Raw genomic sequence first — 23,503 nt, 5'->3', positions numbered from 1 at the left:
TCAAACCTTCCTTTTCATTAATCCCTAAGCTCTTTGAAATATGAGTAATCNATGATAAAGTCCATATATTCCTTGGGATCTCAATAAATTCAATATTTATTTAGTTCAATTTCAAATCATACAAAAATAAAACTCTTTAAATAATATTATCTTTAAAAACTTAAATTTTTATTTTTGCGTATCCCCTATTCAATGGTTGTTTCCATTTTTACTTGAACAAATTTATTTGCTAAATTATTGGGTAAGATCAAGAATTTTGACAGGGCAGTGAAATTATTTGCATTAAATCTAGACATAATTAACAGCAATTTTAAAGGTAAATTTCCACGAAAGTTCCATTTATGTTATATAATTTTTAAGTGCCATGCATTAGGTTTAAATATTAATAATTACAATTAACTAATATCCAGTTACAATACAATAAAATAAAATAAAAATCCCGTGTAGGTAAAATGTTGACAATATAGCACAAAACTACAAATTATTTCCACACACGTTTGATTTAATTTTCAGTTAAACTTATTTTAATTATACTGCATTTAGTTTTAAAATTTTATTTTTTCATAATATTTTAAGATGTACAAGCTTATAAATTTTTTGCAAAACTCTAGCTAATCAATTTAAGGTATTTTTGTTAAAATGGAAAATTTCAAAAATATTAATCAAGATTTATCCTTCAGTGTATTATTTGCTTTCTAGAATAAATTCGGGCTTCTAAGTAAAAGAAATACTAACATCATATCAATCTAGTAGTTGAGAATTATCATGAATAATATTTTTTAAATTTTGTTCATAATGTCAAATCATCTATTTTTTAATATATAATATATATAAAAAGTTTTAATATATTGCTAACTTATCGTGTTCACTTCAGCGTCCACGGATAAAATGACATCTCAAATTATAATTTCAACTCGTTAAATTTGCAATCATGCATATCTTCATCTCACAAAGTGTTGTCCTTATTATCTCGACAAACTTTGACAGAGATCAGTGGCAAAAAGAAAAGGCAGATAAAAGTCAAAAATAATATAAATCTGAAACTAATCGCACAAAAATATTGTATGATTCTTACATGACCGAGTACACTAAGAAGTACCCAGCTCGATGACAGCCTGCCCTAGCTTGTGAGGTGTTTTTCTTGATCTCCACAAAACATAGAAGTTTATATTAGCGTAGTATACATCTCGGGATTTCCTCGAACTTTTAATTTATGGTTCCTCAATCTTCAAAAATTTCCCCCGTCTTCAAAACCCACGAAAAATCATTCCATCGAGTAAAACCTGGAGATGCTAGCAGGGACTTGAACTCTTGAACAAGATTACAACAACGTACGTTTGTTCCATGTACTTTTCATTCTCAGGCTACAGGAGCATATTCTTGAATAACAGCCGCGAGCTTATCCCGATCCTCTGCGGTCTTAGTTCTCATCAAGAATGTTCGTGCAACAACATTATCACTGTTGTCGCCATCAGTCTTTAATAAACCAAAAAGAGACCAACATTCAGAAAGTGCTCAAGCAGACCACTAATGAATAAAGATCTAAAAACTGTTCTGCCCTAGTAGACATTTGTAGTGATGTAAAGCACAACAAAAATGGAAATCAAAGTGGAACCAAACTACAAATGATTTAGAACCCTGAGCTGTACGCAAATCGAGTGTACTCGTATAGTTCTTGCAACCAAGAATTCTACTAGTTTAGTTCAAAGAAACAGAAAAGCCACAACCATTAGGTATAAACAGAACAAATAGGATAGATCAGCAGAAATAAATAATTTTAAAAAGTCAAGATACATTACCGATGTATGAAATATAGCTACAACGGAATTCTTTTGCGTGTTTGTTTTAATGCCTGGATATAACAAAGCATTCAGCAAAACTTTCCCCACCTGCGACAATTGAAGGAAACACAGAAGAAAGATAAAACAGTAACTGATGCCACATGTTGAGAAAAAAAAAAATAGTACTACTAATTTGATTCACATCAAATGCATTACATACATTCTTTTTCACAGCTCGCTCCCTAAAATTTACAGGTACATCTAAAGAACAAGGTTAGACTTTTTCCTCCCAAAAAATATTGACACCATTACTTGCTTAATGAAGTGTTCACAGTGCATCAATATGAAAACATGATATGGAATAGCCGAATAGGGAAGGAAAATCCCCACAAAGTTCAGACATCCAAAATAAAGGAGAGGAATATACAAGGAATGAAAGGATTAAAAACGAGGTATTTACCATAGAAGACATTAGGTAGTATTACGATATTGGATTCTTTGAACGATGGGATACAAAATATCTAAGAAATGAACATACATCATTTCGTATGATGATGGTTGGCTTTGATTCCTTGGTTCCCTTGGTAACACCTTCCTTGCATTTGATGCTTAGTTGACCCATGCCTTTGTCTCTCCATGTATCTCTGTCTGCTGGGTCAATTGACTGAACACAAGATAACCATGACAAGAAGCTCAAATGACATTCAACAATTGAGCATACAGTAACATCAATAATGAGGTATGCCCCAAAATCATTAAGTAAAATTGATGCAGTCGGAAAAATAAACATATCTAGCAAGCCACATTCTATCGAAAAAGAATAGAGTTCCATAAGAAAAAAGTAAAAGATAGCAAACAACCAAAAGCTTTTCCTTTATAGAGAAATAGGATGCATGCATGTAAAGTGATACACATCCTCACTGGAAAAAAATATTTAATGTTGCGTACTCTGCAATTAGCAAAAATTTGTTTTTATCACATGATAGAACACAAGTCAATACGCATTATTTTGAATCTTGGTGCGATTAAATATGTTTGTATAAAAGCATGAGGTATAGAAACATAAAACATGCACGAAATCATAGTTTTACAGCTATCAGTTTTGGAAATGGCACAAAATCTCACTCCGCCAGCATCATAATTGGTTTCGCTACAGTAACTGGTCAGCCAAATGACATTTTAGACCTTTATTTCTTATTGGTATGTCTGTGGTACTGAATAGCTGAAAACTGTGCACTGTGCTTGGACTCGACCACCTTGATACATGGTAGCTACGTAGCTTTACACCAAATTCAGTTACATAAAAAAACAGTTAAGACTCCAGATACCTCAAAAAACAACCATAATCAATTCAATCAGAGCCCCTTGATCGGTAGAAATTTGCAGGAATCTCGATTTGGAATTCTTTCAAAATCCATTAGCTTTCTTGACCTCATGAATGGATGGATCGAGCAAAATTAAAATAAAGTCTGATATTCCTTGTGTGATTATCTTAAGATTCTTATATGAAAATCACTTATTAATTTCCATTTGGGTAAAATCTTTAGTCGCATTTGGTTTGAATGATTTGATTTGAGCAATAGATTTGAAGGAATCGATTTCAAAATTGCTAATGAGGGACACGAGATATGATATCCCCCGAATATCAAATGGTTGATCTGCAAACAACTATCTGGAAGTTTCCAATTCGATGGAATTGTTTGATCTTAAAGGAGTTAACTCGCTTGGAAACCAACGAATCAACTAAGAAGTCAGTTCTCGCCTAAAGAATAAATCTTGAAAGTATTTCAAGGTTACAAGTAGAATAATTACCATTTAAAGAAAAACAGTATGGACCAATATCAAACGAACAGATTAGATACGTGCATTTCAAAGGAACAAGCAATAATTAGGAGTATTACAGCTCGCACATAATTACCTTCACATAAAGTTTGCATTTGACTTCATGTACGACACAAATTCCCTTTTCTTCACTCCTTATTAGAGATGGGATGCTAGGCTGTTCGGCATCATCTTCAATAAAGGACATAGGCAAGCAAAGAAGTACAGAGCTTAGACAATATTAGTCCAAGTCCTAAATCACACACTTCACTGAAATCACAGTAGTATCCATGCGAAAAAAGAAAAACAATGTCATGTGTAGTGCCAATAACCATAATACTCTGGGAGTATGTAACACTGTTATCAAAACTCAGAAACCCAAAAATCTGATCCTCACTGGTGAAAATTCAATTCAATATTGCCCTAATCAAACAAATTAATATTCAAGCGGGTTATTTTTATCTGCGCGATTGATCCATAACGATTACTTGATAATAAGTTAATTTCTTTTTTAAAGTATTCATTAAAATTTCCTGATATACATCGTATATTTGATTATTTTATTTCAGTTTTTTTTTTTATAATTTAAAAAATAACTAAGAATTAACATTAAAAGCTAAATTGGACTAACCCAATCTGGACTGGTTGGTTAGGTTGCTTTTAATCCTAAACCAGCTGGACTAGGATTGGCTCAAAGACCCAGTCCATTTATACCCTTAGGCCTCGTGTTTTGTAGATATATTGAGAAACATGCAACTTCTTCGCTGGGATAGCAAGATTTAGTTTACATATGTCTCAAGACTTCACTCTACAAAAGGTTAGCAACATTTGCAGTGAATTTGACAAGTCTGTGAAATTCTTCAATTTGCTAAGCACGTATGATTAAAAAATTGTTCATTCATTATCTTCATAAAAAAAAATTACAAATCTTAATTTTGTAGGTCATACCATCATAAAATTTGCGAAATTTCCTCGAGGCATTTAATGTGGCATGGATGATTGACTTTTGCATGTACAAAGTTCAGGCACTTATGTCTAAAAGACTTGATAAAGATCAAGATTCAATACATAAAGAGAATACTACCAAACTACATTGAACGTAAGCATAAGTTTGAGGAATGGTATAATCCATTGCTTTGAACATGAATGCGAAAACCTTTTTTCTATCATCGGATCACGGTGAACAATGAAGATCGAGTAAATTTTCATCAGGTGATTTTTCACATGTTTAGGAAAAATTGTATTGTGAAAAATTATACTCCCTTTCCGAATTTCACATGGTTGCAATCGATCAGCCAACTCGACTAATTCTTTTAATTACAATTTGCAAGAACAAATAACTGAATTAATCAATCTTCCAAGTATTTAATCATATAATTCACAAATCACATTTGAAAATTTCATTATACACGCTAGTCAAAATCAAATCATTTTGTTGAGTATTCTAGTAAATGAAATCTTCATTTTGAGATGAAGGGAGTGTATACATTAGTCAGTTTTAAATCATCGATGCTAGAGAATAACATTGTAAAAGAAGGGCTTCATTAGCTTAAGGCTTCACCCATAAACCACCAAAAATTAAATATATCCATATGCCATGAGAACCACATCTGATTTTCGGTTCTATTCTAACTGTGTTCATAAAGAAGATAAAGTTTATGCTACCACAAATGCAAGCATGCAAAACCAAAACCGGAAATAAATGTCCATACACAAAGCATAAGAAAGTATCATGATAAACTTATTGGGCCCTAGAGATGAATTCCCAGGCACAAAGAATTACCTCTGGGAACCTTATTTTCATTTTATGCCATCATATTCCACAGCTCATATCCTTCTTTATTTTTGCTGATTATTAGCATATTTTTGTGGTTACAACAAGATAAGTGTATAACATATGCCAAGACAATCTAGGTGCATGAGAATTTAAAAACATGAATTCATCCATTCAAATTTAAAACCTTAAACTCTTACCACCATCTTCCTCGTTGGAAACTTCATGATTAGCGGGAACTAAATTCACATTTGCAGGAGCAGAAACCTGATTTCCTAGAAGACAAGAAGATATAGTCAGACGATCCATTAATTTTCATTTCCATAACATAAAAAATGATGGTCCAGAGGGCCAAAAGAAGAAAAGAATCTTCTAACTGAAGCCATATCATTCACAGGTAAGAAACTAGATCAGAAAGCATTTGATTGAATGGCAAAAATATCTTGATAGTCGGTATGCCCTAGAACAAAAAAATGTCGAAGTGGCTTCAAAGGGTACTAAAAAGTGAGTGTGGCTTGGATTACTGCCTGAAAAGGCCCCATTTTCTGGCTTATACACAGATGAAAACGGTAGTTTTCATTTTATACACACTTCAAAATTTGTTGGATAATGAACATTAAGATGAATTAAAAGGGGCCACATGTTTCAAGGCTCGCATGTTTGGCTGGAGAGGGGTAATCTCACTCTATGTTTAAATTCAAAGTCTGAATCATATTAAAAAGACAAGAATACTAGCTATAAATTGACTTGTTAATTATATTAAAATTTGTTTTAATTTAAATAGAATTTAACATAAAAGCTAAGTCATTACTTTCCCATGACGTCAGTGAGAGTTGTGAAAGATTTAAATAGGCTTGTACTTGGTTATCAATTCCATGAATCACGGTCATCTTAAGCTTGGGACCAACAAAATGTTAATCCCCTTTGCTACCATTGCAGCTCACTGAACCAAGAAAAAATTTTCTTTCCCCTATTGATAAATATTACTCAGTGACACATATTTAATTTCTCAATAAACCATTATTTTCACATTAGACAGGCTACAACTTTCATCCCGCAAAAAACACATCCTCTTCCATCCATTTAATAATATATCATAAATCTGCTAAATCCTAACGCCAGTGTGTGCTCCACATGCCTTCAAAGAGTAGCCAGTGAGAAACACATAACAAATGTATTTGACTACTTACTGGAACCTCACGGGAAAACACTGCATATATAATTATTCACATTAGAAAAAGTTGCAAATCCACAGAGAACGTTACAATACCTCCAAATGTAAATGTTGTATTATTATTATTAAAAAGAATTCCAGGGGTCCATGAAGTTCCAAACGTTGCAGTTCCAGCTGGTGGAGGAAACCCAGGTTTGTGATTGATTTTGTCAGCTTCCAAAAATGGTTTCACTTGAGTATCATTTGAATGCAGCTGGGAGGAACTCTCTCCAAAGCTTGCGGTTGCAACCGGAAACTCAGGTTTTACGGAAAACAAGTTGGCAATGTTTTTGTCAGCTTCCAATGCTGGTTTTGTTTGAGTATCATTTGATTGCAGCTTGCCGGAATTCAGACCAAGGCCCATGGTAACAGTAGGGGGAAACACAGGTTTTTCCAAAACCAAGTAGTTACCGTTTATGCCAATTCCAAAGGTCGGTTTCATTTGAGCATCACCGAATGACTGGTGGGAACTCTCCCCCTTTGAGGCATTTATCTTGAGCCAGTTAACAACATCACTAAATTTTTCCTGCAATTATAGGGACATGTAAAACCACCACTGGTACATTTAGAGAAAAACCTATTTCAATTCCTCAAGAGTTTCTGCAATGTGAATACAATCATACAAGTATTATAGAGAGTGCTGAGAGGTTCAATATGAATACAGTAAAATTCCTTGTAAATAATCGTATTCTACTTTCTTTTCCTTCTGCGAATGTTATATCAAAACAACTCCTTTTTGGGAGCTCAACCATTTCAGCCACAATACTTTCAGCCTAGGGCACCCTCTAGGCTACCCTTGGTTAATGGGTTTATTATCATTTTTATTTTAGTAGCTTTTCTTTTATTTAAAAATATTATAAGTATTTATCTAGCTTGATAACCTTTCTTCTGAAAAAAAAACATTTATCTCGTGGCTTTGTCATTTATACATTTTTAAAATCCAAACTATGTCAAATCATGTGCTATAAAAATTAATCATTCTTAAAGCAGTGCTACTTTATGCCTATTGCACCTCCACCTCAATTTCTCTTCCGTAATATTTTTCCAGTTTTTTATATTTTATAATTTGTTTTTAAATTTCTAGCACAAGTTCATCGTTCTTATAATAAAACATGTTGAAAATAATGGGGCATAAACCCACGTTTCAGGTTTTATGCTCTGCTTCAAGACACAAGAAAGTAAGAAGATGTAGGAACTAGGAACTGACCAAAATGCTCTTAGCATGATTTAAGTAATCCTGAACTCCGTCTTCCCAAAGCTCATCCGGGTGGCTTTGTAATTGAGCTTGTATCCAACTGGTCAATATGAGAATTACAGATGTTAGCATGCCCATATTAAGATATTCAAATGTAGAATTTCAGTGCTGTTACACCCAGAAATGTAAAAGAGATCTACAAAATAGCACGTTAAACGTGTTTCATTCAAATCACAAAGTATACAGAAAAAAAAACAGAAACTTGTGAACATCTTCAACTCTTACATTTTAAAACTTATTTGCAACAACAATATACATTCATGAAGCATTGCCAATTATCTTACCATTAAAGGGGTAAAACTCTGGACCACTAACACAAGGTAACAATCAAATCAGCTGACTATTATCAATCCAGACGTCATTTTTCATTCAGTCTAACAGAACAGATCACAAACTCTAAGATAGCCATATCATAATGTAAACGACAAACTAGTATTATCAACTTCCAAGAATATAAAATTCGATTGTCGCAATGAATTAAAACCATCATATAACACTGGCGGTTTATTATTGGATGTAAATGTGCAGCAAAGTTTGAGCCCAGTTCTACAGCAATTTCACCCAAATAACTTCAACAAACGTAAACTGAGGCACCGATGCAATGAAGGAATAATGGTTTAAATAAGAATAAATTCATAATAACAGGATGGATGAACCTTGCAAATTGGGAATTTAGAGCTCTCACGTGCTGCCTCGAAGATTCAGCCCTCTTCATGTCCAACATATGCCGCTGCTGGATTGATGATGGTTCAGCCTTCTGTGCATCAAACTGAGATCCCATTATTAATCTTTTGCTTTGCATCTGCAACGGGTCATACACATACACCTAATTGAAATCTAACTACACAAAAATACTAAAACTCAATCAATTCGCTAAACCTATCAGAAACACTTACATAAGAGTCGTTGGAACTGAAAAGAGGAGTAGAGTCGGGTATTGCAGAACGTTTTGTCCCTCTCATTGTTATTGGAATCGTAACCTCTTATTCGATTGATTGGAGGGGTAGTGAGCAACAAATTCTTCGAAGTTTTCTTCTTCGAATTCTGAGAAATTAGGGTTTCTTTTTTTAATGTGCGTTCAGAAATAGGATGAGAAGTTTTCGTAGCGGGAGGGAAAGCACGTCTTACAGCCGTTGGATTCGGTGGGGTGGACTGGTGTTTAATTTGAGCCGATGGATTATATTGGATTCCACTTGTAGGTGGACATCTCACATGGGCCATGAGCTGGATCCGCGTGTGGGCCACCTCATCTTATGGACCGGGCTTTATAAGTTATGGGCCAATCACATAGGAATAAAGCAAAGGTCAACTAAAATCACCCTTGAATTAAGCAGTAGTCTCGCAAAAAATTTACATTTTTATTAGAGTAAAAAGTAATTAAGTATATGGACTATTGAATAAATGTCAAATTGGTACATGAACTTTTATTAATGGTTTTATTGGTACATATCCGCGCCGGCCAATTTCCGATGACATTTAACTAAAATGCCCAATTTGCCCTTTATTACAAAAAAATACAAATTTATTTCTTTTTTTTAATTAGGAATATTTGTATATTATATTTTTTATATTAGATAGGTTATATCCTTTACAACAAAATAATTAGATATATTATATTAATGTTCATCGGAAATTGGCCGGAATCCCACGGATATGTACCAATAAAACCATTAATAAAAGTTCATGTACCAATTTGACATTTATTCAATATTTCATATGCCTAATTACTTTTTACTCATTTTTATTATGATTTTAGAAAATTGAATTGCCTCACAATAAAACAACTCGACCTGCATTTACCATTTTCAGAACTAATTTTTTATCTCGTTTTATGTTTTTCAATATGTGCATCGCTTTTCATCTTAAAACTTGGCTTTATTTTAATAAAATTTGTATTTAAAAAAATTACATAGTGTTTTAAGTGTCAACATATATTACTAGAGTTCTCGTGTAGTCTTTATGAATCATATTCTTCCAATAATAAACAATTGCAGCCTCTTTTGCTTCCAACGATGTACGGAGCAGTTGGATGTTCTTTAACAAGGGATCGACTCTTGGAAGAACAATTCTAACAAAAGACTAACTCTCTCTCTATCCTCGTGCCATTTCAAGAAAACTTGGATCCTTGTGCCATTTAGAATCCATATGCTCGATGGCCTTAATATCTTCATGATCATCCTAGAAATCAGGTTCGTCTGGTTTAAACAGTTATGGCATCCTCAATCTGGATTCACCGGGTTCGACGAAGCAACTTTTTGAATAGTCCCTTTCTTCGTGTTTACAACAAATTTCGAGGCAAGTATGGTCGCCCCAAGTTGTTGTGCATTGTTGTCTATATTATTAGACACACTGTTGTCATCTTCTTCATCCGACTTTTTTTCGGGATAACAATTTATATATTAATGATACGCGTCATGCACTAAGAAAAATATGGTTAAAAAATATACAAATTATAAAATTAAAAATATAAAAATTTCGAAAATTTTATATCTTTATTTGGTGATCCCTTGATTTGCATAAACATAAAGCTAGAATTACATAATACTATATTTAGGAAGCCCAGATCATGTTCATAAATGAATGCATAGCTTAGTTTAAAAAAAGAAACCTTTATAAGAAACAACCTTGGACTAATTTTATGAAATATGAACAAATTCACGTAGTTACTTGTAGATCATTGTACTCCTCTGGATTAATTATAAATTAATTTAATTCTACTAGAAATCAAGGACCGAAGTGGGTGTTTTCTATAATTTTCTAAAATATTTTTATTTCATGCTGATTTCACGGTTAAGATCAAATTATATATCTTAATGATGTTATCATAACAATTTATCTAATTATAACTTATGTTCGGTCAAATTAGCACTATGGGCCCTGGATACACGATTGTACTCTCATTGACCCAATTTTACAAATAAAATATTATTAAAATCTCAAATTAGAAATTTATATTTTGTGATAAAATATTTAAATTTGATATTCATTTCGCAAATCCGAACACGATCTAGTTCTTCGACAAAGAAATCAATTTATCGTAAGGAACAAGTACTTTTTAAATTGTGATGGTGTAGAAGTCTGAAATATTCTAGAAAAAATGAAGAATGCTAGAAGATCGAAATTTGAAGACTCGATCTAGATTCTAGAATGCGACAAAAGATCTTAAAAGATTCTAGAATATTATGGAACTTTCTATAGAACTAAAGATGACTCGGGAGCTCGATCTCTAGAACAATCTATCATGTACAAATTGATGTAGGTGTAATTTTGAATTTTCTAGAACAATATATAATCATATGATAGTCGCTCCTAGAAAATTATAGAGGACAACCAAGTGAGTTATTCCACCCATAATTAATGGAGCTAGTCAACCACATTTGCAACACTCAAGAATCCAATAACCAAAATTTCCAGTACAAATTGTTGCATAAAAATATATAACAAAATTATATTTTCTTCAATAAAGTCTTCTTTTTATACAAAATTCTAAACAAGCCCTAAAACTAGATTTTGAGTATCTTTTTATAATTTTTTAAAATAAATAAATAGACCGTGAATGAAATTATCATTATATTAGCATACAGAATTTTTTTATTTTTTATTTTTTGTAGTACATGAGTGTATATTGATGACAATTAGTATATACCACTACATATATAAGTATAATGAGTGTGCTAGTGATTACTTAAGTGTGTCTATTAGTGGAAAAATGAACAGTGAAGCATATAGGGTAATTTGGTATTGGAGGTTTTGATTATTGCTGTAAATTGATTTCAATAATATTCTTGAACTCCAAATTTCAAGAATATTGGAATTATTTTTTAGAAAGTAAAATGTAGTTAGAAAATGCAATATAAAATCTTAATTATACGGATATGTTTTTTTCAAAGTTTTGACGATATCGATAGCTATATATAAGATAATCGAATTCTGATATAATTTCATGAACATCTTGGATAAAATTTTGAGCTCATAGATTTCTTATTTGTTGTGATAATTTGTGGAATAAATGTATTTTATTTAATGTCGATTGAGTACTTTTAATTGTTTTGAATATTTTTATCATAGGAAATTTAAATTTTTGGCAATAGTTTTTTACAAAGTACAAACAAATATAAAATGATTAATATATAAACACGCCCACATTTAAAAGTGTTTTGTGCACAAAAAAAGTGGATAATTCCGAAAATAAAGAAAATATAAGTTGATTGATTTTTTTGTTTTTACCAAGGTAGATAATAAGAGAAAATTATAGTTTAACCAAATTTCGTTAATGTTATAGATTAAGATTCTGAGAAGAACTAAGATCAATTGCTTTTATTATCACATAAACTAGATAAAGCCCAAATATAGGTGTAAGGTTTCGAAACCCAAAGATCATGAGTCAAAAATAATATTAATAATAAGATTATATGTAATAAATTTAAAAAATATCTTAATTAATTTTCTCTACTGAAAAAATGTTTGGGTCAAAAATAATATTAATAATAAAATTATACGTAATAAATTTCAAAAATATCTTAATTCATAGTCTCTACTGAAAAAATGTTTGGGAAAAAGTAAAATGGACTAACCAAATTATTTATAAAAGAAAAAGAAAGAAATTTCAAAAGATATCAATCCAATCTTGTTGATTCACTTGACCGAATATATAAATATTGTAGATTTTGGATAATATACTATTTTTTTAAATGGAGATATTGTAAATTATTTATAATTTGTTTGGATGGTGCGTAAACTTTTGAATTTTTGATTTATAACTTAACCGAATATCTAAATATTATAATATACTATTTTTGTTTTGATTGTGTGTGATATTTTATTTTTTTTATAAATAATCCCGGATAATAAATTTTTTTAAGGATAAAATATATTAAAATAAATCATTTAATACAAAATAATAAAGAACATTTGTTGGAGGATGGAAAAAATATTAGAATAAGTTTGTAATGTAAAATAATAAGGAAATGATGGAGGAGAGAATAACTTAAGCAGACGAATAAAGAAATTTTTAAATATTTAAAAAATATATATTTAATATGTTATATATTTTCAAAAAAAATATTCGATACATATATCTTAAAAATTAAAAAATATCAAAATTTTTAAAAAATATTTTCATATTATCAAATACAAATATAATTTAATATTAATTTAACATATAATCTATATATATGAGAATATTTATATATTTTTTAGATTGTGCGTAAAATTTTGAATTTTTGTTTACATTTTTTAGTCTAAATATTAATTTTTATTAACGAAAATTCTAGGACGGAAGGCTTGTTGTTACATTACATTATTAGATATGGGGCTGACTAACCCATAAAATATAAATCGGAACTGATAACCAAAATGAATTTTTTTGGAAATATTAATTGATTTTAAAGTTTAATGTTCGGGATTAAGATCTTTATATATTTCGGGATCTTGGTATAGTTTATAGTTATTCTAGTCGGTCGAGATTTTGTTAAAATTAAAGATAAAGAAAATGAAATTCATATCTCTGTTTTTTTCATTTGTTGAGCTTTACATTATGTTTTAAAACAAAAGAAAATTCGATTTCAATATTGAGTGTTGAGTAAAATTTAATTTTCTTCACATTATTTTTTAAATCAAAAAATTATTTTTTTAAAAAAACATATTATTATTTTATTGAGTGTTGAGTAAAATTTTAATATAAACTAAGTTAGATTATGCATTAAATTTAGATTGTGCGATTAAATTTAGATATTTGATAATAAAATCAGATATGATAGAGTTTGTTGATTACAAACATTCAAATCTTATCATTACAGTTTGTTAAATTAAAACATTATTTTTTATTATGATGATGGGTGGGAATGAAATTAAATTTTTAGTTAAACGGTTAAACCTTTTCAATTTTTTAAAAAATTTAGCAGAAATTATTCCAAAAAAATTGGATTTTGTTCGTTTTATTAAACATACAATTTTACCATTTATTATGTGTAATTTTATTAATAATAATAATAACTAGTAACCCTATACACGTGTTACGTGTTTGTATAGTTACATTTCTAAAAGAATTATATTAGTAGTTAAATATCATCATATATATATATATATATATTATTATTATTAAAACATACTTTATCTATGATATTTAGATATTTTTATGAAATAATACAGTCATGTTTTATTTATTTATTATTAATGTTGAAATATCTTGAATTTTTTTATTGTTACTTAACAATATGGTATATCGTTACATTATATTTTTAAATATGTGATTGACTATCCATAAAATACCCACTAAATCGGAACCGATAACCAAAACGCAAGTTTTTCGAAATATCAATTTATTCTAAAGTTTAATGTCTGGGACTATGATTTTTATATATTTTGTGATCTTGGTAAAATATATTTAGTTATGCTATTGGGTTGAGATTTTGTTAAAACTAAGGATAAGAAAAATGAAATTCACATCTCTGTTTTTTATTTTTGTTTAGCTTTACACTATGTTTTAAAAAAAATCGATTTGAATTTGACCTGAATTTGAAAATTCCAAGGATTTGGAAATCAAATTCCATTTGTAGGTTTACTTTCTTTTTTTTTAAGAGCATTTACGAGTTCCATTCCTTTTTTTCAAAATGGAGGACGGATCGAAAATTTTAAATGTTTACTAAACCTTTTTTAAAAATATATTTCTAAAAACAATATATTATTTTATTAAGTGTTGAGTAAAATTTTAAAATAAATGAAGTTATATTATTAAATTTGGATTGTCAAGTTAAATTTAAATATTTGATAACAAAATTGGATATGATGGAGTTTGTTGATTATAAAAATTCAAATCTTATCATTACAAAATTTGTTAAATTCAAACATTTTTTTTATTATGATGATTAGTGGGAATGAAACTAAATTTTTGGCCAAACCTTTTTGCGATTTTTTAAAAACATTTAGTAGAAATTATTACCAAAAAAATTGGTACAATTTTTAACATTTATTATGCATACTGTTATTAATAAATAAATAATAAGTAGTAACCCTATTCACGTTTACGTGCTTGCGTAATTAGTTTTCTAGATTAATAATTATTTTCGTAGTTAAGTTATGTAGACATTTAGATTAGATTAGAAAATCAAAAGTTTATGCACAATCTAAACAAAATATCATCACCTTTTTTTTTATATAAAAAAAAAACGTATTATCCAAAATCTACAGATGTTTAGATAAAATCTACGATGTTTAGATATTCGGTTAAATAAATCGATATAAGATTGGAATCGATATTATCTGAAATATCTTTTATAAATGAAAAAGGCTCGTTCATTTGTATTTGCATTGTTTAGCCATAGTTTTCAGAAAGATTTGTGTGTGAGTAGAAAAAATGGGCGGCCCTGGAATTATCACCGGAAGTCGTAAGGTTTACCCCGGCGAACTGACCTGTAAAGTTCTTCTCACGTGTCTTGTTGGTGCAACGGGAGGCCTGATTTTTGGTTACGATATTGGAATTTCAGGTAATCCATATTTGTTTATTATGTGTGTGTCAGTAAATTTGCTTTCAGAAAATGAATAATTTCGCTTGCAAATTCAGCATCGAAACTAAATGTTTACATTTTTAGAATAAATGTTAACGAAACAATTTTATACCAAATGTTTTTGTATGGTTTTTTTTTTTTTNTTTGTTTTTTTTTTTTTTTTACAATTACTGGAGTTTTTTGGTGTGTGTAGGTGGGGTGACATCTATGCCTACTTTCTTGGAGAAATTCTTTCCAAAGGTGTACAGGAAGGAGGAACTGAACGTGGGAAGCACTAATCAATATTGCAAATTCAACGATCCAATCTTGACACTTTTCACTTCATCCCTTTATTTGGCTGCCCTGCTGGCGTCCATTGTCGCCTCTAGGGTCACTAGGACTTGTGGGCGGCGCCTCTCCATGCTTTTAGGAGGTGGCCTCTTCCTCATTGGTTCTATGGTCAACGGATTTGCCCACAACCGCGCTATGCTCATCGGGGGTCGTATACTTCTCGGTTTCGGCATTGGTTTCGCCAATCAGGTATAGTTTTTCGAATTAAATTCTATGCATAAAACGTGAACTAATCTTCCGTTCATTATCCTTGTCGCAGTCTGCACCGCTATATCTGTCCGAAATGGCTCCATACAAATATCGTGGGGCATTGAATATCTGCTTCCAACTTTCCATCACCGTTGGAATCCTGGCTGCATATGCTTTGAACTATTTCACAGCGTCACACAAAAACGGGTGGCGTATTAGTTTAGGTGGCGCCGCAGTACCTGCCTTGATCTTCATAATCGGGTCGTTGTTCCTCCCAGATACACCCAACTCACTGATTGAACGAGATAGGAAAGAGGAAGCCAAAACAAGGTTGAGAGAAATCAGAGGAGTCCATGACGTTGATGAGGAGTTCAATGATTTAGTGGTTGCTAGCATCGAATCCAAGAAAATAAAGAACCCTTGGATAAATCTGTTTAAAAGGAAATATAGGCCTCAACTTATGTTTGTTATTCTTATTCCCTTCTTCCAACAATTCACGGGCATGAATGTTTTCATGTTCTATTCTCCTGTTTTGTTTAAAACTATTGGGTTTGAAAACAACGCCTCGTTGATTTCTTCTGTTGCTACCGGGGGTGTCAATTCTGTTGCCACCTTTGTCTCCATTTTATCTGCGGACCGTTTTGGAAGGAAGGCACTGTTTATCGAAGGCGGCGTACAGATGCTTGTCTGTCAGGTAATCTATTATTATATTAACTTTCATTCATGAAACTTTCATCATATGTAACATTTTTTGTTTTTTTAAAAAAATATAATTAAATAAAATTGATGCAGATTATTATCACCTATTGTATTGCGACTAAGTTTGGACTAAGCGGGCACCCCGCTGAAGAACTGTCGAAACCGTTTGCGACTTCGGTGGTTATAGCAATCTGCGTATACATAGCTGGTTTTGCGTGGTCCTGGGGGCCGTTGGGATGGCTGGTGCCGAGCGAAATTTTGCCACTCGAGGTTCGATCTGCGGGACAGAGTGTCAATGTTTGTGTGAACATGTTTTTCACATTTGTCATAGCCCAAATATTCACAATGATGCTATGTCACTTGAGGTATTTGTTGTTCGTCTTTTTCGCGTTCTTTGTGTTTGTTATGACATGTTTCATCATCATTTACTTCCCGGAGACAAAGGGCATTCCGATCGAGGAGATGGCCGATATATGGAAGGCTCACCCCCGCTGGAAGAAGTTTGTTACTGATGAGAATGATAATAAGGATGCTAAAGTTGAGATGTCCGAGGGTATCACCATTGTCAAGGACTTGCCTTGATAATATTTTTTTATTTGGAAAAAACATTTGTTAGTTTTGGTTTAAATAGGTAAGTTTTAGGATTTGGCATGGAGAACTTTCGGTTGCAATTAAATTTCTTTTATTAGGCTTTGGTATTTTCCGTCTTAGTCAATTTTTATATACTATCGTTTTAGAACCTATTTAACTTAAAATGATGTTTAGTGAGGTTTTCGATTTCTGGTCATATTGATCACTATGTTAAAAATAAATTATAAAATAAAAAGAATGATTACCCTTTGTTTTTAATAAATTGTGATCATACTCGTTTATAATTCGGTATTTCATCAACTATTTTATCTAATTTTGACATTGTTAAATTTTATTTTATTCGTGTTACGTTTAATTTAGATTGTAGATCGAATTAAAATTTACGTTCAATTATTTTTTTAAGCCTACATTTTTTTTCTTAATTCAATTAATTTATTAGTATATAAGAGTCAATATAGTTTGTCTGCCACAAAAAAATGTGCATTAAAACATGCATATTCAACAATATTTATTATTTTTTAAACATTTTTATTTTGCAATTATAACTTCATAGATTCTAACTTCAAAATTTAATGAAAAAATAATTTGTTGAGATAAGATCATAATGTTTAGTAAAAATTTTCAATCCTTTATTTTGAAACAAGAAATGGATCTTGCAATTCGAAAATTGTCTTTTTTTTAAAAAAAAAATATAATTTAATCAAATCCAACTTGTAAATGTTTTTATGTTTTAAAACAGTGGTAAAAAAGATAGATTAATTTCATTTTCCTTCTTTAATTTTAACAAAATCTCAACCGAATATCATAACCGATACCAAGATCCCAAAATCTATATAAATATCTTAATCCCGGGTATTTAGCTCTAGAACAAATTAATATTTCCAAAAAAGTTGGATTTCGCTTATCTCACGTACGTGTTATTTTATAAGATGTCAAGTGTAACAATAAAATATGCCATTACTTTTCAATTAATAATAATAATAATAATAAATGCCATTATTTCATTAAAAAAAGAAAAAGAAAAGAAGAAAGGACATCTAATCTAATTTTACCTATGGAAATAAAGAAAATTAAATTCCAAACCCAAACTTATAAGACCTAGTTTTATTTCTTTATATAAAATAAAATCAGTGTATATAGACCCTTTTAATATACACATTGGAACGAGATATATACCACCTTACCATCCACATGCATTATCTCCTAAATAGCGTGGATGGAGTGCACCAAATGTAAATTTTGAAGGGGTATATTTTCGTCCGCTGAATGATATATATGACACGAGAAACAAGTCATGGGAAAAACTCGATCATAATTGGATACTCTGATTCAGCTTACTCTTAGGCGGTATATATATGAAATCAAAATGTTTCCCATTTTGTTGTTATGACCACTCGCTCCGAGTTATTCCTAGGATCGAAATTTCCCGGTTTGCTCTGTTCATGAAGATTTTCCTGTCTCGGTTTGTTCAGAATATCAGAGTTCATTGGCTTCAGGAAATCGAGAATTTCAATGTATTTTTGCGCCCTTCTCACTTAATATGTACAAGAACATTTCATTTCTCCGATATTTAAATCAAATTAAGAATAAACAAATTTTTTTCTAGTAAGTAGATTATTGTAACTAGCTATCGACCTGCATTCTTCTTTGCAATTTGATTTCTCCATCGGCAGAAGTCCCATTCAATTTTATCGACTGAATCATCAATGATTCAGTCAAGCTCAATAAAACAAGCTCCTCAACTTTCTTGCCGCTTTTAACTGTTGATTCAACTGATGCCACCTACAATACATCAAGAACAAAAATAAAATGACTTTTATCATGAGAATGATTAATAATATAATGTAAGGGGAAATTGTCTTTAAAATCCCAAACAAAACTTGAGTTCGGGGTTGGGGTTAGTCGTTGTTAGGGAAACAAGTTTCTACACTCCTTGATTCAAAAATAAAAATAAAAAATTGCAACTCTTTGAACTCTCACGTCTTTTTACGGATGAAAATGGGTACAAAACATTGAAAATATAATTCAATTATTGGGTCTTCCCGTACTCATGGGCCTAACAGCATCAACAGATAGAACACATCTTTCTGGACTCATGGATATAACAGCCTGATCCATTAGCGTCAAAGTATGTGTACTCTACGCTGCCACGAGTATAAGGAAATAAAGTTGCACATTGGCTATTAGATATAAATTTTGGCCTAATGGTAAACGTTTGATACCAAAAATTTGTATCAAAGAGATGTCAGTGGGAATGTTGTGTTAAACGTGCATGAACGAAAATAGTACTGAGATGGGTGATCTCGTAGAAAGTTCTCGTGCCCTAGCTGCTGACATTGCGTCACTTGTTTTTGTTGGCTAAGTGGGCAGTAAAAGAGTAACATCAGATCTTAACAAGTAATATTATCTCTGCTAGGAACAATGCCAGCAGTAAGAAAAATGTAAGACCAGTCTCTAAGGGATACGAGATAACACCAGAAGATAAACATGCACCTTCCCATACTGATGGGCCTAACAGCTGACCTATTAGTGCTCAAGTAGGTGCACTATGTACTGACACATATATAAGAAAATAAAGTTGTACCTCAACTAACAACTATAGCTTTTGACTTAGTAGTAAGCGTTTGATCCTAATAATTGGTATCAGAGTGATGTCATGAGTTCAAGTTTCCAAACAATCATATTTCTATACTTCTTGAGGGAGAATGTTGGATTAAGCGTTCATGAGTGAGAGCAGTACTAAAACGAGTGATGTTGATTTTCAAAATGCTACAAATCTTGATTTTGATGATAACAAAACTTGTTATTATGTTTTTAACATATTTACTTAATTGTGTATTTTTTGGTCAAGTTGGAAATTTTGGATTCTGAAATCCAAAATCACCACAACTTAGTTTATGGCGAGTTGAAGTATTTTTTAGATATCTCATAGCTCAATGATTCAAATGACCAGCCGTCAAAATGGTTAACAGCCAACTCAAAATGATACAAATCATATTCAGAAGTCGAGGACTGAATCAGAGTCTAAAAGGACGAAAATTTGTTTTACTCAAATTCAATACAGCAGAATCTCTGGTGCAACAAAGAGTTTCGAGCATAACGCTCTTGTACAAGCTCTAAATTGAGTGATTCTTAATTATGTGGAAAGCTAAAAAAACGCTACAGCTTTCATGTTCATTACTTTTCCCAGAATGCAACGAATCAGGAGTTATAAACAAAAAACATGGCTATTGAAATCATGAGTGTTGAAAAACAGCAGACCTCGAAATGCAGCAGAGCCCAAACAAGTAGAGATGACTACTAAAAATCAATAGCCGTTGTAACCAGTAGTTGCTGCGTCTAGTAGAGCCCAAAATTTTCATACTATATTCAGCACATCAAAATTCAGCAGCGGTCAAATTCAGCAAATATCTAGCAACACGAATATGAATGTTTCAATATCTGAAACAGTATAGAAACTTTTTCAACTATCATATTCATGTTTCAAACATTTATATCATTGTTGGAGGTTATAAATACAACTTGAAGAGCAAATATAATCTTTGGAAGGGGATTCAAAGCATGAGCAAACTATATGAAGAATTACCTAGAATGAAAGCAAACTTAACTGTGAGAGTATTTGAGATATACATGCACACACAATAACTCACACATATAATAAGTGAGAGTTTAACATCAAAATTTAGATGAGTGAGTCTTTACACAAAGACATTAAAGATGGTGCTTGTAATTTTGACCTAAGAAACGTTAAACATTATGCGGATTTTTAAGTTGTGGCCTACAATCGAGTGTGTTAGGAATTTCAAATATGCAAGAGATAAGTCATAAATTGAAATGAGTTTGTACAAGCGTTGTATAAATCAAAGTTTCTAGCGATACCTTCATAGGGGGAAGAAGAGGTGACGTAAGAGTTATTATTTTCCGAACATCCATAAATAAATTTGCGCATATTTATTTTATTGCATTTACGTATTGTTATGTTTTTAAGATGCATTGTTGAAATATTTTATGTTTCTTCAAATACCAAAATATTACATACCAAGTGTATGCTAAAATGTTTCAACCAAAACATTTTTACACATTCAACTTACATATATTTTCAATGTTTTACCAAAATGTGTAATCGATTTTTACGAAATATTATTTTAAGTTTCTTCCACTTAGTTTGAAAACCAAACTCGATTTAGTTAATCGGTGTTCAATATTTCTAGATCTGTGCTATTGTAGCTCAACGATTATACAACAATCGATCATATCAATTAACATCAGAGAGAAGTCATGGATTTAAGTATTCCAAGAAGCATATTTCTATATTTCTTTGGTGGGGGATAAGAATGTTGGGTTAATCGTGAATGAGTTAGAGAAGTAATGAGATTAGTGTCATCTCGAGAAATTCTTGTGCATCAAGTTACTGACGTTGCACCGCTTTATCTGATTGGCTAGGTGGCCATAAATAAGTGAGACCATATTTTAAAGGGTAACACTATCTCTGCTGGTGATGGGGCCTGTAGTAGAGAAAGAATAAGACTGATCTCTAAGATATATGAGAAATCACAAACAAATAAACATGAACTTTCCTGGACTCATGCGCCCAACAGCTCAACCCATTAGCATCTAAGTAGGTGCACTATGCTCTGTCACGAGTATAAGAAAATAAAATTGTGCATTGGCTAACAGTTATATCTTTTGACCTATTGATAAGCTCTTGATCCTAACAATTGATATCAGAGAGAGGTTGTGTGTTTAAGTCTCCCAAGAAACATATTTATATACTTTTTGAGGGGATTGTTGGGTTAAGTGTGCATGAGTGTGAGCAGTACTGTGATGGATGACCTCCGTGCGTTAAGCTGCTGACGTTGTGCCACTTGATATGGTTGGCTAGATGGGCTGTAAAAGAGTGATACTAGATCTTAACATATAATATTGTCTCTTCTGGAGACATGGTCAATGGTAGGAAACAGTTAATATTGATCTTTAAAGGATATGAGGCAACACCAGCAGATAGACATGCACCTCCCCAGCTAATGAGTCAGCAACCCGACCTATTAGTTATCAATTAGATGCACTATGCGCTGTCACGATTATAAAGAAAATAAAGTTGCATCTTGGCTAATGGCTAAAGTTTTTGACTTAGTGATAAGTACTAGATTATAACAGTTTGATCCTAACATTTTCTAAAAAAAGTGAACAAACTTCAATTTTTTTAGAATAACTTCTACTAAATATATTTTAAAAAATGAAAAAAAAGATTTCAACTAAAATTTAGTTTAATTCCAACTATAATAAAAAGTAATGTTTGAATTTAAAAAACTATATGACGATAAGATTTGAACTTTTGTACTCAACAAACTTTATTATATCCGATTTGTTATGAAATCTCTAAATTTAAATGCATAACACCATTGAATAACTTTAGTGCACTCCATCCATGCTATTTAGGAAATGCGAATTTTAAGGTGCTATCTCATTCCAATTTGCGTATTAAAAATGGTGTGGAATGAGGCACAAGGTCCACCTTGTGCGAAGTTTCTATGTATCATTAGTTTATTTTATATAAAGGAATAAAATAGGTGTTATAATTGAAAATTTAATTTTCTTTATTTTCGTAGGAGAAATTAGATTTGTCTTCCTCCATTTTTTATTGAAATAATACTGGCATGTTTTATTTATTTATTTATTATTTCTTTTTGAAATATATTGAAATTTTTTATTGTTACATAACAATATGCTATATCGTTATATTATATTTTTAGATATGTGACTGACTACCTATAAAATACCCACTAAATCGGAACCGATAACCAAAATGCAAGTTTTTGGAAATATCAATTTATTCTAAAGTTTAATGTCTGGGATTAATATCTTTATATATTTTGTGATCTTGGTATAATATATTGTTATGCTATTCGGTTGAGATTTTGTTATATATATTATTAAAAAGTACATTATCTATGATATTTAGATATTTTTATGAAATAATACAGCCATGTTTTATTTATTAATTAATATATTTATTTATTATTAATTTTGAAATATCTTGAAATTTTTTATTGTTACTTAACAATATGGTATATCGTTACATTACATTTTTAAATATGTGATTGACTATCCATAAAATACCCACTAAATCGGAACCGATAACCAAAACGCAAGTTTTTCGAAATATCAATTTATTCTAAAGTTTAATGTCTGGGACTAAGATTTTTATATATTTTGTGATCTTGGTAAAATATATTTAGTTATGCTATTGGGTTGAGATTTTGTTAAAACTAAGGATAAGAAAAATGAAATTCACATCTCTGTTTTTTATTTTTGTTTAGCTTTACACTATGTTTTAAAAAAAAT

General features: G+C 31.0%; 2 protein-coding genes across 2 annotated transcripts; one reads left to right on the top strand and one right to left on the bottom strand.

Annotated features, from left to right (window-relative positions):
* Window positions 1–1,008: 1,008 nt before the first annotated feature.
* Window positions 1,009–8,980, bottom strand: LOC140970152 (uncharacterized). The gene is made up of 9 exons (XM_073431767.1): window positions 8,741–8,980; window positions 8,501–8,646; window positions 7,797–7,884; window positions 6,647–7,115; window positions 5,577–5,651; window positions 3,700–3,794; window positions 2,320–2,445; window positions 1,800–1,889; window positions 1,009–1,476 (listed from the first exon to the last, which is right to left on the bottom strand). The coding sequence occupies exons 1-9, from the start codon at window positions 8,804–8,806 to the stop codon at window positions 1,360–1,362; spliced, it is 1,272 nt and encodes a 423-aa protein (XP_073287868.1). The 5' UTR covers window positions 8,807–8,980; the 3' UTR covers window positions 1,009–1,359.
* A 6,155-nt stretch (window positions 8,981–15,135) lies between these two features.
* Window positions 15,136–17,265, top strand: LOC140970143 (sugar transport protein 1-like). Its single transcript, XM_073431749.1, has 4 exons — window positions 15,136–15,328; window positions 15,543–15,868; window positions 15,939–16,562; window positions 16,661–17,265. The coding sequence occupies exons 1-4, from the start codon at window positions 15,199–15,201 to the stop codon at window positions 17,147–17,149; spliced, it is 1,569 nt and encodes a 522-aa protein (XP_073287850.1). The 5' UTR covers window positions 15,136–15,198; the 3' UTR covers window positions 17,150–17,265.
* The last annotated feature ends 6,238 nt before the right edge of the window (window positions 17,266–23,503 follow it).

The sequence above is a fragment of the Primulina huaijiensis genome, unplaced genomic scaffold, assembly GCF_012295235.1.
Source record: "Primulina huaijiensis isolate GDHJ02 unplaced genomic scaffold, ASM1229523v2 scaffold43369, whole genome shotgun sequence".
Classification (NCBI taxonomy): Eukaryota; Viridiplantae; Streptophyta; class Magnoliopsida; order Lamiales; family Gesneriaceae; genus Primulina; species Primulina huaijiensis.
The sequence above is the reverse complement of the archived record's forward strand: the minus strand, read 5'-3'. Positions and strand labels throughout refer to the sequence as shown.

Excerpts from the sequence above, each read along its gene's own strand:
- LOC140970152 (XM_073431767.1), bottom strand. The coding sequence starts at position 8,806 with ATGAGAGGGACAAAACGTTCTGCAATACCCGACTCTACTCCTCTTTTC. Across the intron at positions 1,890-2,319 it reads CCATCATCATACGAAATGAT|GTGGGGAAAGTTTTGCTGAA; the intron begins GTATGTTCATTT and ends CAATTGTCGCAG. Across the intron at positions 1,477-1,799 it reads TAGCTATATTTCATACATCG|ACTGATGGCGACAACAGTGA; the intron begins GTAATGTATCTT and ends GGTTTATTAAAG.
- LOC140970143 (XM_073431749.1), top strand. The coding sequence starts at position 15,199 with ATGGGCGGCCCTGGAATTATCACCGGAAGTCGTAAGGTTTACCCCGGC. Across the intron at positions 15,329-15,542 it reads TTACGATATTGGAATTTCAG|GTGGGGTGACATCTATGCCT; the intron begins GTAATCCATATT and ends TGGTGTGTGTAG. Across the intron at positions 15,869-15,938 it reads GCATTGGTTTCGCCAATCAG|TCTGCACCGCTATATCTGTC; the intron begins GTATAGTTTTTC and ends TCCTTGTCGCAG.